A 17,457-nucleotide genomic window follows, 5' to 3' on the forward strand; every position below is an offset into this window, starting at 1 on the left:
TTGTCCATGGTTCAGGTACAAGGAACCTTTGTACAAGGCTCAGCTTCATACAGTGGATGCTGCCCCAACCCCCAGCAAACAGCCCCGCCAGGTGCTGCCCAAGGAGAAGCTGCTCTTAATGCACGGAGCCAGGGCTGGCTCCTGACAGGAGGGGCTGCCATAAAGCTCATTTATGGAGCTCTTCTCCATAATTGTTTATGTTTTAGTTTAATCCCGGACCCTGTTCCTTGCACACAGGTTGGGGCTCTTTGCCTGGGGCACCTTGTTACAGCCCCGCGCTCAGTGGCGCCCCCTGGCGGCCGTGCAGCGCCACGCCCCTGCAGGAGGACTTTAAAACGAGGAAGTCCCACCCCTTCTCTGCCCGGCGATTGGCCGCAGCTCCCGCGCGGTCGGGCAGCGATTGGCCGCGAGGTCCCTCGGGGGCGGGGCTACGGGCTAAAGGTGGCGCGGCGGGTGGGGGCGCGGCTGGGCCGGCCGGGGCGGCGGGTGAACGTGGGTCGGACCGGACCGGAGCCGGGTCCGGGTCGGTGCCGCCCGCCCGGTGCCGCACCATGAAGAGCCTGAAGTCCCGCCTAAGGAAGCACGAGGCCGTCATCGCGGGCAGCGCGGTGCGTGACGGGGGGTGTCCCGAGGGACCGCGTGGGGCAGCCGGGGCTGAACATGAGTCCACGTTATGGGGCCGGGGCTGGGAACCGATGGGAGAGTGTCCGGCACTTGGGGGGAGAACGGGGCGGAGAACGGGGCCTGCTCGGTGCCGTGTGTTCTATGTGCTGTGTACGGTGTGTTCTATGCTGTGTGTGCGGTACCGCTCGGGTGACACGGGCTCAGTCCCCCCGTTCCGCTCCGTTGCTGTTTCTGCCCCCAGCACCGCCCACCCTCCCGTGCTTTCCCTCCCTGTGCCGCTCTCGGTCCATTGCCGTGCACGGCAGCCAGGTCCCGCATGGTTCGGTCGTACCGGATCCATGTGCTGCAGTGACCGCTGAGCCCCCCCGTGGGCTGTGGGAGCTGCGGGCTTTGGTGGCAGTTCGCTGTCAGCGGTTCTTTGTGCCCCCCAAAACTCAGGTTAACATTAAAGCTAACCTGAGTTAAAGCTGCCTATGAGCAGCTTTATTGGTGCCCCTTCTCGCTCCTGTCCGCAGATGGAGTTTGATGAGAGCGGTGCTTGTGAGCGAGGACAGCTTTGTTTGGAGGCTGCACAGCGAAGGGTCTTTAATTGCCATCACTCGGTGAATGGTTTCCTAGGAGCCCGCTCAGGCAGTTTCCCTCCTGGGCTCATCTCTGCCATCCCCTGCTCGCTCAATGTGCTGCTGCTGCCTGGAGTAGCGGAAAGAGGCGGCTGGACGGGCCGTGCTGGCTCCTATCAGCCATCTTCTGAGATATCAGATCCCTCTCCAACGCTATTCCTCGTTTGTCTTAAATTTGAAAGCATTGAGGAGAATAATAGTTCATTTGAAAGCTATGCGGGCAGTCAGGCTTGTAAACTGCTGACAACTCCCTGCATGGAATGACAGCTCCGTGTATGAGCACATCGCAGTGATTCAGATGTCTGTCATGACAGTGTAGGCTGGCACTGCTTTGTGCTCCTCATTAGTCGTCCTGTCCTTTAGAACTGGTTGTTATTTCAAAGGAAGCTCCCGGTAATGAAATGTCAACAAACAGTTGAGAAGTGATGCAGTGTTTGTGTTCAGCTTTGGGCCGATATTGGGGCTTTTCAGCTCTGTGGAGCAGGATCAACAAACCTTCCTTTCTAAGCAGGTTTGATCAGTCTCGGCACTTCTAAGAAATGAAACCATCCTAGAATACCTGAAGGAAATCTGCTTGAGCAGAAGTCATTTATAAGCTGGGTTTTGTACCCAGGGTGTGCTCACTTCATCTGGTCATTCCATCCTTTGGGAACACAGTCACTCCACCAGCTTCTCAAATATACTGCTTCTATATGGGGGGTTCCTGCTGGGTTCCTCCATATGGGTGGCTGTTAATGGTGAGGCTGAAGGGAGGTGCTGGGATGCAGCCCGCTCTGTTCCTGGCTGCTGGGGCAGGAGGGATGTGGGTGGGAATCCTGCCAGGCCGGGCGGTGTGGATCCAGCCTGAAAGCAGTGCAAAAAGAGCTGTCTGTGTAGGAAACTTCATCCCTCCCTCCTGTTCCCACCCAGTGCTATTTCCTGGGGGGGGTGGAGAGAAACTTAATCCCTTCATTGAGCTTCTGAACCTTTTCCTTCAGGTTAAGGCAGCAGTTGTGTGCCTTAATGTTTTCTGACGGTGACCTTTTGGAATGGCTTTCCTACCTGTCCTATAATGAAGGAAAGCCATGAAACGCAGGAAGTAATTACCAGCTCCACCATCATCCAGGGTGCTGCACCTGAAAAATGAATTACCTGCTTTTGTCAGCTCCAGCTGGTGCTCGGGACATAATGTGAGCAGCCTGCTTGGTGATGTCAGCCCTTTGAATAGGGAGACAAATGCTGCTTGTCCTTTGTGCTATTGTGGGCTGGGAGCTTTGTAGCAGATCCTGTGGCCCATGAAGGCTGCAGTGCACGGATGGTGGGAGTCCTGGTCCCTATGGGCAGGGCTGCAGCTCCTCCAGGCTCTTGGTGTTGGAGGGTGAGGCATTGGGGCAGCCCATGTGAGGAATTCAGTTATTGGCAGCGCTGCCTGGAGCTCCTCGGGTGATGAGGATGAGCAAGTGGAAAACCATGCACAAACTTTGGTTGTTTTTTTTTTCTGCTTTAGGAAAAGTAATGTTCAGGTTGTTTAAATTATACTAGCAAACCATGAATGTCGTATATAATCAGTGGAAACCATTGTGGGAAAAGCAAAGGGAGGTATCTGAGCTCTCATCATGGCATGACAGTCCCTGGTTATTAAATTAGTACCTGACCAACTCCTGTATTTAGGGGCAGCTGTCGGGCTGTGTTAGTTCTTTCCTGCCTGTGGATGCTGCCGCGTTCTGCTGCATTAATGGATGCTCCTCTGGGTGAGGAGGGGCCCTTTGCTCTGCTTGGGTTCAGCTCCCCATTGGGAGAAGACCTGTGCTGCTGGTGGCACATATTGCTCTGAGGGCAAGCAAGACCTTGATGGCACTTGGTCTCAGCCCTGCCCTGTGCCTGTGGCAATGCCTGCTCAGCAGAACGTTCCCTGTGCTGCTGCTGTTGGCTGGAGCCGAGTTACTCAGCCCTTCTTGCACATCCCAGCACGGCTTCACAGCACTGTGCTCAGGCACCACTGCCAGCAATCAGCCCTGTAACATTTGAATGTCAAATTCTAGCCTGAATGTGATTATTTCTTAGAGGATGTTTGGGTTCCGAGAAGCTTTGTTAAGGCTCGTGCTGGTGTGTGCATTCCTTGGAGGAAAATTGGGCTTCATTTGCATCGAGTTAAATGGAATCTTGTGCTTGTTTGTGTGATGCTTGTGGTTCCTGTGAAGAAACACAGAGTCGAGAGCAGCAATCTGTGGTTCAGCCAAGCCCTGTGGTGCAGCGCCGTGCAGGTGTGTTGTGATTTGCAGGCAGCTTTAGGAAGGAGTCTTTAACAAGGCTTTGTAATTTTGGAGTGCAGCAATTAGAGAACATCTTAAATTGGAAGTCCAGGGGGTTCCTATGTGCTCTAATGGCAGCTGCATTTCAGCCTCTCCCATTTGAAAGGGAAATGCCTCTTCCTTCTGTGGGCAGAGCTATATTGCAGGCCCTGCAAACTGTGATGCTCTCCTTGCTATTAAGGGTGCATTTGGGGTAGGCACAAAAGGCAGCACCCAGCCTTACTGTGAAAGGGACCTGGCAGCCTTTGTTGTGAAGTGCAGCCATGAGAGCTCTGGCTTTATTCCATAGTGCAGGGTACGTCAGGTCACTTCTGTTAGTGCTGCGATGGAGCTCGGGGCTGAGAGGCTGGGGGTGGCTCATCAATACCATGCACTTAGGTTGCGTGTCATTGGCAATGAGATGTGAAGGAGATCGTGTTTAAAAATAAAACCGGAATCTTATTCATTTATTTGGCAGTTTTTCCACCATCATCCTTTGGAGTTGCGTGCAGAGCTGAGCACTTCACTGCAGTTTGTGTGCTGCTGCTGCTGGGCTTTTCCTTACCTATCTTAGATGGAGACCTTGGGGTGAACAAGGTGGTGATGATGAGCTGCATGGGGGAACCTGCTGGGCCGGGTGAGATCCCTGTGCTCAGCCTGGCTCTGTTGTCCTTTATGTAGACTAAATGCTATGTCTTGCTCCTTCCACTTTGGACTCCAAGGCACACTGATGTGGATACACACAGACACTGATAAGCAGGATATGCTTATAAAATACACTCGAGCCCTCTCCCCAGCCCTGTATCTGTGGCATCCTCTGGGCAGAGTGGATCAGGCCAAGCTTGTGGGATGGGGATGGCATTAAGTGATGGGAATCCATCCTGCAGGGGGGTTGTTAACACCTGCTGAGTGGTTCTGACAAGGCTGGGGGGGGATGTAGGTTGCACTGATGGGGCTACAAACAGTCTGTGCAGCTTTGAAATAAATCCCACTGCTTCAAAAGCAGCCGCTGCTCAGTGCTGTGTAAATCCCAGGGTGTGTCTGTTCACATGTTGGACTGAATCACAGCTGTACTCTGACCCCTGCACTGAGCAGGGTGAAATGCAGGAGCTGCTGGCTGCGCTCTGTGACGCACACACGTCTCAGGGAGCTGTTATCAGCACACACGTCTCAGGGAGCTGTTATCATCCAGCGTCTTCCTTGCCCTGCAGCAAAACCTGTGCTGGGGAAGTGTCTGCCTTGCAACAGATGGCCCCAGAGCCAGTGATTCTTTTTCCCTCTTTGACAAGAGTTCTTATTTCTAATGGCCTTTCATGCACCAGAAGCTGTGCTTTTGCTTTTATACCTATTTACATAGAAGTATTATCTTTGTGTCTTTAGAGATCATCCAGGAGCACCCACGTGTTGTGACAGTTTGCAGGATGGCAGCGTGCTGCCTGAGCCCTGCTCCTCCATGTGTGTTATGTGCTTAAGTCGAGCCCTAATGGCATTAGGGGAGGATGTGCCTCGTTTATTTTTTTTCCATTAATGGGATTATCAGCCTCACTTGATGGTGACGAGAAGCTGTGTTCACTTTCATAGGTTTATGGCAGCTTTCAGGCTGGAAGGTTTAAGGTCTGCTTTGAATCCCAGCTGTTATTCCTGACATGAGTGTTTGATTGACTGTAGTGTTAGATGAGAGCACAATGACGGCTGGTATAGAACTGAAGGTGCTCTGCCAGAAAGCTGCATTGGGGAAGGAAGGTCTTGCTTCAGTTCTCTCAATGGGGATGTATGGCATCGTGCTCACATTGGTGACCAGAAATCTTCTGTGGGCTTTTTGCTGGCATGGAGCTCTTGTGAGTGTGCTGCTGGATTCACTCAGGAGAGTGAAAATAGATTGATGAATTGATTAATTGTAATAGAATCTGTATCACACAATCACTGAGTGTCGGGGATCGGAAGGGACCTGGAAAGATCCTCTGATCCAATCCCCCTGCTGGGGCAGGAACACCTGGATAAGGTCATTATCAATCAACACATTTTAAATATGACCTTCACTAATTGCTTTGCTGGTTGTCAGCAGCATACAAATATTTTCTTAGCTGATCACAGTTATTTCTGCTGACAATACCCCAGGGTTTCCTTTGCCAGCAGCTGTGTGCCCTTCCCTGCCCCTTGCTAAGGGCAGGACGTGTCTGTGTGCACAGGAGCAAGCTGCTGCTCTGGGTGCTGATTGCCTGACTGCAAACCCCTCTGGTGGTGGTGTCTGGGCTCTCGCTGGTTTCTCATCTTCAGATCCTGAATTGTAATGACAGAGTGATGAACGTGCTCGTTTCTCAAGGTCGTAACCTTACAGAGTCCTGCAAATCTTGCCTCTGAGCTTCTCAGTGTGCACCGTGTGTGGTGTGGAGCAGTGAGGGTCTGGCTGCTCCTCTGAGCACTGCAGGGTGCAGCAGTGCTGTGTGCTGGCCTGGAGAGAGCTGCAGGACGGGCTGTAGCTTCATAAGGGAAAGCAGCTTTGCTTCCCATCAGTGATGTTATCTCTAAGATAAACGGCTTCAGGTTCAGAGAGAACAGGAGGTGGTGGTTCATGCTGTGTGCAGTGAAGTTGTACAGTTCCTTCCTGGATGATGTGGAGGATGCTAAAAGTTTTTTTGCACACCATGAAGAACTAGATAATAGGGAATTTAATTGAAAATTATTATGTAAAGAATTAGGTTCTCTCTAGCCTAGGAAGCTTCAGTTGTTGGCTGAAGGCTAGGAGCAGTTGACTGTGTTGGTTCAGTTCTTGTGTTGTGTGGGATACACCTTGTAGCCTCTGACACAATACACACATTGCACACTCAGGTCTTTATTTCTCACCCTCTGAGCTCTCTGAGATGGAGCTGCACAGAAGGGGGACTCCACTGGTACAAGTCTGCAGCTGGGCTGCACTTCATGGAGCCATGACAGCTGTGCTGCCACGGGTTGGATTTGGGCAGATCTGTACAAGGGAGACATAAAATGTCTTTATTTTCTTTCCAGAATGCCACTTTTAGCTTGAGGAGACAGACTTGGTTCTGCTCAGGATAACTCTGTGATGATGTGGTCGTTCCCGTAGGCACTGAATGTTCTTGGGGTGGTTTTGTCACATGAAGGCTAATTGCAGAGATGCCCTGGAATGTCCTCTGGGACACGGCAGTGCTGGGAGGCGCAGTGCTGCTCCCAGCAGGTAGCACGGAGTAGCTGAAAAATGGCTGGGGAAGGGTGAATAGTGCAAATAGGAGTAGGTGTGATTTGTCTGTGACAGGGGGCTCTTCTGAGAAAAGCCATTTGAAGCTATTTCCAAGTGCCCTACAGGGGCTGTGCTGTGTGTTTATGGTCTTTCTTGCTCTGCATCATGTTTGTCTCCCCTGCAGACTAAACAGTGCTCTGTAATGTTGACCCAACCCTCTAAATACAGCGCTCAGGAGATCTCTGGTTAAATGCAAAGCTTGTGGAAGGAGACTTCCAGCTTCCCTACTGTTAAACATGATGCTGTCTATTGAGTGTTTTGACAGCCTCCGCGACTCCTCTCATTTAACGCGTTGGGAGACAGACTGGCAGCAGCAGTAAGCTGAAACCCGCTTCTATTCAGAATGGCTTCCATCACTGTGGAAGGAGGTATCCTTTTGAAGCGGAGGCATGTGTGTTTTCTAATTTGAAATGGGTTAAATTTCTGTCAAAATAGGCTCCCGCATTCCATCTGCTCTGCAGTCGGAGTTGTCTCAAGTCTGATGGCGGGGCTGGTTTTGGCTCTGAGCTGTGGTGGAATGGGAAAAAATGACTCCTGCTGGTATTTCAGTCCTCGTGTGTTATTAGTGGTGAGAAGCATGACCTTCATTAATGTCAGCCGACAGTTAATTTGACTAATGTGTTTGTTATTTTAAAGTGAGTGTTTGTGTCTGCGGAACAGGACGTGGTGCTGCAGCTCGGTGCGTGCTTGTCTGCTCGGTGAACATTAAACCCCAAAGACATTACTCACGGCACGAGCATGCAGGGAATGTATTAATAGCTATTGCTCTCCATCGCTCTGCTATCAGAAAATAGATCTGGGCTGCTGACTGTCTGCGTGCTGTTGACAAGACGCTCCGGGCTGGGCAGTATTTACACACGAGCGATCCCTGGGCAGTCGGCTGCGGGCTTTGAGGCACGGAGCTGCGGTCAGCCCGCAGGGATGAAGGCTGAGGAGGATCCTGAAGATGCAGCAAACAAACCTGGGGATCCCAGCTAAGCAAAGGATGGAGCAAAATGAGCTTGGGGTGGGGGAGAGGATCCGTGTGTGAGAGCCCCCTTCCAACCCGCTCTGCTTGGTGCTTTGTGAGCTGGATGCGAGGCACACCGGGCACTGCTGGCAGTGAGGAGCTGTGCCTTCTAGAATGACTTGCTGGTTTTCTTGTGCAACTAAAGACACGGTGAGTATCCTGAATTTCCTACCAATGGCAGCACCTTACAGCCGCAGAAATGTAAAAGCTTGAATTCTGTAACTCCTTGTTAATGAATGAGTTGTGTTCATCTTTAGGAACTATTCCTGAGGGCTTTATTGAATGTGGATCGTGCAGGTGGTAGCAGTTAAGTGCAGTCCTTTGCAGTGACCAAAGGAAAGCTGCACTTCTGTTAACACAACAGTGAAAGAATCTTTACCTGGAGACTGATGAAATGGGAGGGAGGGGTGTATAGTGATGGGTTGTCTGTGTATTGGATTGAGTTTGAGCTGGTGGGTACAACCTGCAGGTCCGAAACTCAAAGTCTGAGCATGGACACAAATGTTGCGCTGTGATCACTTTAAGTTCGTGAAACATTGTTGTACTTCAAAGAACTTGTAGGGGGCAGAGGTTGATGTGCAGCTTCTGGGGTATTCACAACTAAAACTGGCTCAAAAAGGGGCTTGTAGCAGAGAACCTGTCAGGCAATGGAGGAATCCTGCTCTCCCTGCTGGCAGTGCCTGCAGCTCTTACTGTGACCAATGGTGTGCCCTCTGTGGGGGCTTGATGATGCTAGGCTGGCTTGGCTGGTAACTAATTAATGTTTTAATTGATTGACAATGGTGCTGCACTTTGTTGAAACACCTGTGGGTGTGACTGAGAGCTGCCTGTTTCTATTACTGCATGTCACTTTCAGTAAGTCATTGCTGAGGCTCCGTGATTACCACAGTCATGTTATGGGAAGGGGAAATAAGGATAATTACAGCTGTAATGCCGTTGTATGATTTGTTGTGCACCGGTGGCTGTAGGTGTTCATTTCTGATCTTCCTTCATCTCTTCCAGCCAGCAAAGCCTGCCTGGCTGTGAGATGGGCCTGTGTTTGCTGGCCACTGGGTGCCCATGTAGTTGCCCAGGGCTCTTCCAGCATCCAGCGGGGGACGTGGAGCAGTGCTGGCCTTCACTTTGTCACAGAACTTTGTGCAAATCATGGAACACGTGGGAAGGGCTGTGCTGGCTGTGGGTAGAGCAGGTGCTGTGGGCAGGGTGTCACCTGCAGCTCTGAATTGGAGGCTGACAAGGAGTAAGTGGGGGTGATGACTGTCTGCGTTTGTGCAGTGCTGTGTTTATACCTGACCTGTGCTTTCTTTGCACTCTGTGGCTTTGGTGTTTGCAGGCAATTTGAAGCTATAAACCTTGAGTTTTCTTCCTGTGCAGCTCATAGCTGTTCATCTCCTGCTCAGCTAAGCTGCAGATCTGTGAACAACCCTGAGCAGCCAGATTGGCGCATCTGTTTGGTGTTAAAACTGGAGAGCCCTTTGGGACTTCTTGGAGGTCTATTTTTAAGAATGACCCAATGCAGGGGGTTGAATCAGTGCATCTCTGTGCATATGGAATGTGCTTGTGTTGGGGGTTCCCTCCCTGGCAAGGTACATGGAGAGAGGCTGGAATGGTGCTTGGAGGAAGAGCTTTGTATGAGCTGGTGGGGTAACATGAGGTCCCCGCATTCATTTCTGCTGTTCTTTCATCATTCTTTTTGTTATGGAAGCAGTGTGACTGTCAGTAAATCTGTGGGGCTCAGCTGGTTTTGATAAACATGAACTTAGCTTGGAAAAGGCTGAACTTAGCTTGGAAAAGGCTGAACTTAGCTTGGAAAAGGCTGAACTTGGTTCGTATTTTTCACGTTGCTGACTGCTGAATTCACAGAAACTCAAGTCTGCTGTTGATTACGTGTTTTGTAATTGTTGCTGTATTCAGACGTCCCACAAGACACGTCCTCGTGTTGTTCTCTGCTCTACCTGGACTATGAAAGGGCTGATAGGAAGGGGAAGGACTGTAGCATCTGTATTTTATCTGCCCACTTCCTTATGAAATCACATTTTGTGACTACTGGGTGCTTATGCTGAAGTTGGCTGCTTAGATTGGAGGTGCTCAGCTGCAGTGTCTTGGGCTCTGCTGCTTGCTGTTCCTGGCTTATCTGTTCCTGTTGTGTCTTAGCTTGTAAGCTTTGGGGCATGGACAGATATTTACCAGAGACATGGGACGGTTTACTGCTTTATTTAGGCTATTACAATGTAAATGTTTGACAATGAAGATAAGCAAGAAATCCCCCCAAGTTTTTCTGTAGCCGGAGGAACTGACTGCCTTGGGAGAGAAGAACTGATGCTCTTCCCTAAGGGCTGTGAGTCCAGGAGGCAGCTTTTGAGATGAAAGGGGTCAGGGGAGGGGGGGAAAGGTTAAAATGTAATAATGGGGCATTGGGAGAAACATTCTTGAGACAGTTAATGAAGGACTGTGCTGTGAGTCCTGTGGCTGACCAGCCTCTGCTCCAAGAGAGATAGTCAGTTTCATAACCCACAGATTTGAAAATATTGAGTTTTCCTTAAATTTATAAGGAACTACTGTGTGTAACTTTAGTCTTAGGCCTTTTGTATGAAACCCAGCAGGAAGAGAGTGGTTTTATACCCAAAGATTCTCCTTTAAGGATCAGAGTGAGTCAACCAGGCCATCCCTGAGCAGTGCTCAATGCTGACAGCCTGACTGAAATGCTGTGGTATTGTACGTAAATGACCAAACAGTTTAACAGGATGACTTTGATTTGTAAGCAGAAATATCTTCTTTTTTTCTTAATCCCTCCCCCCACTAATGAGCTTCCGTGTTTCATGGGAGCAGCTTTAGCTGATCAATGCTGTACCACAAACTCACTTGTTTTCCTAATGCTCTCTTTCGTACAGCTGAATACAGACTGGAACAAGTATGATGACAGGTTAATGAAAGCAGCTGAGAGGGGCGATGAGGAAAAGGTTTCATCCATCCTTGCCAAAAAAGGAGTCAGTCCCACTAAGCTGGATGTGGAAGGGAGGTCTGCGTAAGTAACTTCCAGTGCTCTGCTGATGGGGAAGTCGCTCCATTCCCAAGTCTTATTGCTACTTTGGAAGCTGGTGTGAATATATGTGTATGCAACGTGCATGTTAGTTTCTTGCCTTATCTAAGCTAGTCTTACACAGACTTTTTATGAGGAATTGAACAAAGAAGGTTATGTGGCTTCTGTGCTCCAGTGGAATAAATGGAGAGGATGGACTTGAAGCATGCAATCATTTACTTTGACTTTCTTGGTTAATATTGCTATTTTGTGAATAAAACAGATTCACTTAAGCATGGCTTTTCTATTTAGATTCCATGTTGTGGCATCAAAGGGAAATCTGGACTGCTTGAACACCATCCTCATTCACGGAGTTGACATCACAGCCACTGATGCTGCAGGTATGCTTCCTCAGATGCTCAAGTGCAACTTGCTGAAGTTCTCAGCTTGGTTTTTGCTTTGCACTGGGATTAAACTAAGTTGCAGGGTAGGTCTCCTTCCTTCCTGTAGTGCTGCGTGTGGTTGGCAAAAAATAGTTTAGAAAAAGAACCAAGAGAAACTTGGTCATGTAGCACCATGTGAGTCCACGCGTGCTCCTGACATGCAGCAGGACTTGACTTTGGCTCACATAAGAGTCTTTAAAAAGAAATCTGTTATGGACAGATTTATCTCAAAGCACTGCAGATTTCATTAGGGATTGTTGGCTTTCTGAGAAACAGCACAAGCATGTTGAATGTGTGTATGGTGTTTCTAAATGCACGTTCCTTAATACATCCTGAACTGGTGTTGGTGCTTTCTAGGTAGAAACGCGTTGCACCTGGCTGCCAAGTATGGACATGCTTTATGTCTGCAGAAGCTGTTGCAGGTATGAAAGTAGAATTTTTCCTTTGCTCTGGCTTTTATTCCTTTGTTGGGGGTGGGGGGGTGTCTGAATTTTAAGATAATCTGCTTTTTCTGGTTTAAAAAACAAACCTGACAGTCATGAAGAAAATCTCTTTTCATATGAGAAAACAGGAGTGGCTGGAAGTGTGAAAGTGAAGATAAACAACATCCTTTTGCCTCTTCTCAGAAGTTCAAAGTTTCTGCCTTTCAAAGAAAGTGAACTGGAGCATCTTCTAAAGATCAGTGCTCCCTTCCTGAAGCAGTTTGCTTTTAGGAACAATGATGCTGAAAGATCTGCACAAGAGAAGTGTTTGCTTTGAAACATGGGCAGTTATGTCCAGCCATCTTTCCTTAATGAAACAGTATTGCATGGGAATTGTTTTGGGATGTGATGGTTTTCTTCATTTATTTTAATTTAGCTGCTCTTTCTCTGTATGTCAGTGTGTCTGGGAACTGTAAAGGTACATTTTACCTGCGTTGATTCTGCGTTGCTTCAGTGAAAGCCTCAAAACCTTTCAAATGTTCTCAGTGTGATCTGAAAGAAAGTTAATAACACAGGTTATTTATTTTAACAGTACAATTGTCCAACAGAGAATGTGGATCTTCAAGGAAGAACGGCTCTTCATGATGCAGGTAAAAGACTTTGCTTTTCCTCCTAACAGCAGTATGAAATCTAGATTTTATAATGCATGATTTCAGATATGCCTAATTCTTCAGCAGTGTAACCTGCTTTTCATTCTTCTCTTGCAAGCTATGTCAGACTGCTCCTCTAGCATACAACTCCTGTGTGACCATGGGGCTTCAGTGAATGCAAAGGATGGGGTAAGTTGTTGCTAATACCTCTCTCTCATGCAAGCCTTGCTATATCCTTGTGTGCACTTTCTCTACATCCTTTCCCTTTTCTCATTCCTTTTTTCCCCTCTTTAGGATGGGAGGACACCACTAGTGCTGGCCACTCAGATGTGTCGCCCCACAGTTTGCCAGCTTCTTATAGACAGAGGAGCAGACATCAATGTCAGGGACAAACAAAACAGGTAATGCATGCAAAGCGTTCTCAGGATGCCTGCTGACCATTCGAGGGTGGAAAGTTCTCCATTGGCTTTCAGGCTGCAGAATGAATGTTAAGTTGAGCAAAGGAAAAATAAAAACCCAACAACAAAAAACCCCACAACCCTCTGACCTGGGACTTTAGTCCAGAAATTATGTGCCAATTCAATAATGCAAACAAACTTGGCTTTTCTTATGGCTTATTCTTGCACTTAAAATACATCTATATAGACCTAAGTGGAAAGAATTGCATTGGTGGCCAGCAGAGAAATGGCAATTGGAGTTTGTCTGTCCACTGTTGCAACTTATACTCTCTGAGACTGATATATAAGACATATCATGAAAGCAGTACTTTTTTCAAGTACTGGAGTCCCATTGGGGCTTCTGAGGGGCTGGAAGGGCCTGAGATGTTTCTTTCTATACCCATGGAGGAGGGGTAGAATGGAGTATCTAACTCACTGCTTCTTTTGCTGGATATTTCTTGGAGAACGCCTTCCTGGTGGTTAATGGACTTGGGTCTGGTGGGAGACAGAGCATGGGTGCTTGCACTGCATGTTCTGAAGCTGGCAAATGTTTGGGAGGCATTGCCAGGGTTCCAGTGCTGGAACTCTGTCTAAACTTCCTCTTGTGTTTGTTGTGTCTGTTGATGTTTGCATGTAAACAGAGTAAGTAAAAAATCATAAGAGTCCTCAAAGTAACTGGGTGGTGCTCTCAAAGCAGTTGGTTTGTGCTGGGTTTTATGAAAGTACTGCTATCAGTGTTTTGCATTTTACAAATATTTATCTACTAAATGACTTCTTAATGTTTGGTTTCCTCTCTTGGTAAGTGAAAGATTCCTTCTCTCTACTTTCCATAGTAGACATAAGTGTGAGGTTATTTTTTGAGCTCTCCTCTGAAAGCATAAGATCCCAGAGTTTCTGAATGCAGTCTTTCTCCCCATCCTCAGGACGGCCCTAATGTTAGGCTGTGAATATGGCTGCAAGGACGCGGTAGAAGTTTTGCTCAAAAATGGTGCGGATGTTAGTTTGGTTGATGGCCTTGGTCATGACTGTGCTTACTATGCCAGAATTGGTGACAATATTGACATTTTGGCTTTAATAAAAGCTGCCGTTGAGGATTCCAGCAAAGGTATGAACGTGGCTGCTACTGCGTGCTGTTACTCTTTCATTTGGATTGTGTATCCTCTCAGTACTGTGACTTTGAATGTACTCTTCAGAGGACTGCTGCGGTCCTTTAAACAAAAAGCAGATAAACAGCCTGTGTGGGAGGGTAGAGAGGAGAAGGGTTTTGTTTTCTTGTTTGTTTGTCTGTAGTAAAGCCTTTAAAGCTAATGCGGGCTGTGATGTGATGAGGTACAGGGTATTAGTATTACTGAACTGGTCTTGCAGTACTGATCATAGCTGTTCTTGAGCTTTCTTTATTTAAGCTCTTATACCTGTGAAATGCTTTCTTTACTTTTTAACTGAAGTTGTGGAGAGGGGAACTATTTCTTGACATGTCCTCCTAAGAAAGGGAAGTAGGTTTGCAAAGCATGTTTTGTGTGGATATGAATGAAATGAGTTTGTCTTTTAAATTAATCTTTTGTGTTGTTTTTCTAGCAAGAGATACCATGAAGAGAGGGCAGCCTGAACAAAAGGTGAGGCCTACTGTGGTATCTCCTAAGGCTGCTTTATGAGGAGGTGTGGGAGGATAAATAGTGAAGTTTCTCCAAACCCCCTTGGATGTTGAAATGAAACCTGGATAAATGTTGTCAGAATGCATTAGGATTGTCTATTAATGCTTTAATGTTGCTGTAACAGATGAACAATATGTCACAGAAGTGGAATCGGCTGCATGCTCAGGAAGAGGTGAATGTCAAGCTGTATCAGAAGGAACTTAATGCTCAGGTAAACAAGAAGGGTTTCTGACATGTATTCCTGTATGTGTAATGAACCAGGAATAAAAGACAAGATGTGGTATTAAGCACTAGCAGTTCCATTTAGGAAGATCATAGATATATTGCTGTTTACTTAAAACTTAATTGTGTGAGTAAAGTGACAATTATGCAGATAAGCTGTACACTTTTCTTTGTAATAAATACTTCTAAGACATGAGATGAGGGTTGCTCTTACCCATCTCTTTAACTTATGGTGCCTACTACTTTCACCTGCAGTAAGATCTTGGGGTCACAAAACAGGAAGATGTTTTAATGTTCTCGGGAGGTGTATGCTTGTCTTTCTAAAGGTAACTTGCATCATAGTTGCTCTAACTGGTATTAATTTTCTCATCTTCCTATTGTGTCACTGCAGTTTTCCCTGTGTGAGTGTGGTGTATTTATTCTGCTTGCTTTCTTTTTTTTTAGGAATTAGAGTTAGAAAATCAAGATTTGAAGGATCAGATGAGAGAAGTGCAAGAGGAGCAAAGGATGTTGTTGGATAGAATCAGTGGGCTCCAGCTGCAGTTAACTGAGGTAAAACCATTAGTCTCAACAGAGTTACTGCAAATTACTTCTGTAGGTGTTGCACTCACTTTCTTGTGCTGCAAGGACCTTCAGTCCGTAGTCATATTGAAAGTGTGAGGAGATGCTGCACCTTTGTCTACTGCTCCTCATAAAGTTGAGCAATAGCGTTTATGGCTATATTTTATAATGTAATAAGAACCACGAGGCATTCTTGTCTATTGTAATTCAGAAAGCAAACTTAACTTACCGTTTTGTAGTGTTGTGCATGGGTGCTTATCAGAGCCATTGCTGAATTTCCAGCAGTTACTTAAAGTAACAAACCCATCAAACTCTTCAGTTGGGGAAAAGTGGAGGGGAAAACAGATTTTCAGTTTTGGTTCATTATCTGAAATTTAAGTTTCTTACAAAACCAAACCTAAACTGCCCTGCTTTTCCCCCTCAAAACAAACAATACTCAGCTCTCCTCCTCTGCCCCTCCAAAAGATCCTGATGAAACCATTCTGCCTCTTCATATTCATGTTCTAAAATCAACAGCTTTTTACTTAGAAGTTCTGTTCTGCTTCAGTAATGTATAGCAAAAAGGTATTATGTTCTCCTAATATGTGTGTCAAGAGACAGTGCTCTGTCAGCACCCTTGTTTGTTTCTCTCTTGCTGGAGGTTAGGCCAGTGCAAGGTGGGCAGTGTATTGGGAGCATGTAGGATTGGATGCTGGGTAGACTCATCAACTCATAGTGTGTAAGCCCCTTAAAACAAGATTAAACAATGATTTGTGGGGGGATTTTTTGTTATTTTTGCAGGAGCAAATGTTTGCAGATGATCTTGAAAATGAGGTACGATATATCACCTTAATGTGTAATGGAACTATGGAATAGGGGGAATGACTCTAGAGTTTAAGAGATGGTATTTAAGGCTATGGAGGAAAGTTTTATATAAATGTTAAAATCTTCTGATGTGTATTCGGTTTGTAGAGCTGTATGGTATTTGCATTGCTACAAATAAATGCTGTGATCTTTATTTCACCTTAAAAGCAGTCTTGTAAGTATTGTAAGCATCTGTTGAAGTAGTGACTTCCATTTATTTGCATTGCATTAATGGAACTATTGCACGTGATTTTAATACCTGTTTCCTTGACTTCAAGACTGTTCTTGTAGAGATGTAGTTTTGTAGGAGAGTTTTAGCTTAAAGGATTGAAGTATTCTCTCAGTGCTTATTTTTGACTAAGTTCTCTTTAAACCACTTTTAAAAGCTACTTATGTTATGAATCTGGCCATCCTTATGGCTTTGGCATTTAGCACTTTCTGTTCTCTTTCAGAAAGATGAGTTGAAGAAAATCCTGACTATGAAGGAAAAACAGCAGGAGGAAAGCTTGAGGACTATTGAAGCTCTGAAAGCTAAACTCAAATATTATGAAGTATGTGAACTGATTTGAAGTGCCATACAACAGCGGATACTTACTATAGTCAATACTTAATCTTTAGTTATTGAAAGTCTTGAGTTTTATCTCATGTAAAGTTTTCTGCCTTTTAATCACTAACTTAAATGTGATAAAAATGCAGTGCAAACTTTCAGTTTCTATTTTTATCTGTTGTAGGTTGACTTAGTGGGATCTGGAAGTAACTTCAGTAACAGTAAGTGTTGTAGTTAACTCCTAAAGGTTCCCATGCCAAGCTTCCAATTCCAGGCAGCCTTCATGGCTCTCTTGCAAAGCAGCACCCAGCCTGGGGTGGCAGGGCTGTCTTTCCCTTTATAGGAGCTTATCCAGGCTTCCTGCCTTACTTAATTTAATTAATGGTGTTTTAATACCAGGTACTTGAGCAGCAACCTGTATTGTAGCTCAGCCCCATTAAAAAGAATACAATTGGGAAGGAAAAACGTAGTTGTTGGGATTTGTGCAACTGTTTCTCAACTAAATGCTATTTGTTTTGAAAATCTAGGAAAGGAAGATTTACTTAAGCAAGGTCAAGTGTTTGCCGTGGAATCACAGGTAATAAATATTTTACTACTAGAATTCAGAGATGGTTATTATTGGGAAAGCTAAATTTTCTTATAAGTGTGCACCTATTAAACTGTTGCTGTAATACTGGCCTTGCTGTGTTGTTAACTGCTGGTGCCCTCTAGGGTTGTGTATATGACATAGCTGTAAATGCTGCAAAGACATCAGCCCTGAATGGTCTGTAATGGGCATCCTTAGAAAGGAACCCAATAGAAGCCTGGGGCAGCAGTCATAGTGCACACTGCAGTTGTTTTTCCTCTCCCTAACACTTTTCTGGCTTTAATTTCAGTTAAAAT

The 17,457-nt window shown here is 46.4% G+C and overlaps 1 protein-coding gene across 4 annotated transcripts in view; it reads left to right on the plus strand.

Moving 5' to 3' along the window:
- The first annotated feature begins 467 nt into the window (after window positions 1–467).
- The window catches only part of UACA (uveal autoantigen with coiled-coil domains and ankyrin repeats), a 68,019-nt gene continuing 51,029 nt past the window's right edge, over window positions 468–17,457 (plus strand). The window contains exons 1-15 of one of the 4 annotated variants that reach the window (XM_015873407.3): window positions 468–608; window positions 10,671–10,804; window positions 11,111–11,199; window positions 11,599–11,663; window positions 12,256–12,313; window positions 12,432–12,502; window positions 12,608–12,714; window positions 13,674–13,855; window positions 14,326–14,363; window positions 14,527–14,613; window positions 15,069–15,176; window positions 15,966–15,998; window positions 16,481–16,579; window positions 16,760–16,796; window positions 17,103–17,152. In XM_015873407.3, coding sequence (XP_015728893.2) covers window positions 552–608; window positions 10,671–10,804; window positions 11,111–11,199; window positions 11,599–11,663; window positions 12,256–12,313; window positions 12,432–12,502; window positions 12,608–12,714; window positions 13,674–13,855; window positions 14,326–14,363; window positions 14,527–14,613; window positions 15,069–15,176; window positions 15,966–15,998; window positions 16,481–16,579; window positions 16,760–16,796; window positions 17,103–17,152 — 1,215 coding nt within the window. In that variant the 5' untranslated portion in view covers window positions 468–551. Of the gene's footprint in view, window positions 609–7,227; window positions 7,930–10,670; window positions 10,805–11,110; window positions 11,200–11,598; window positions 11,664–12,255; window positions 12,314–12,431; window positions 12,503–12,607; window positions 12,715–13,673; window positions 13,856–14,325; window positions 14,364–14,526; window positions 14,614–15,068; window positions 15,177–15,965; window positions 15,999–16,480; window positions 16,580–16,759; window positions 16,797–17,102; window positions 17,153–17,457 lie in introns of those variants that run through there. The other 3 variants (XM_085514916.1, XM_015873408.3, XM_085514917.1) reach the window with 3 other exon arrangements.

The sequence above is a fragment of the Coturnix japonica genome, chromosome 14 (assembly GCF_054131305.1).
Source record: "Coturnix japonica strain WE chromosome 14, WE-NBRP24, whole genome shotgun sequence".
NCBI lineage: Eukaryota > Metazoa > Chordata > Aves > Galliformes > Phasianidae > Coturnix > Coturnix japonica.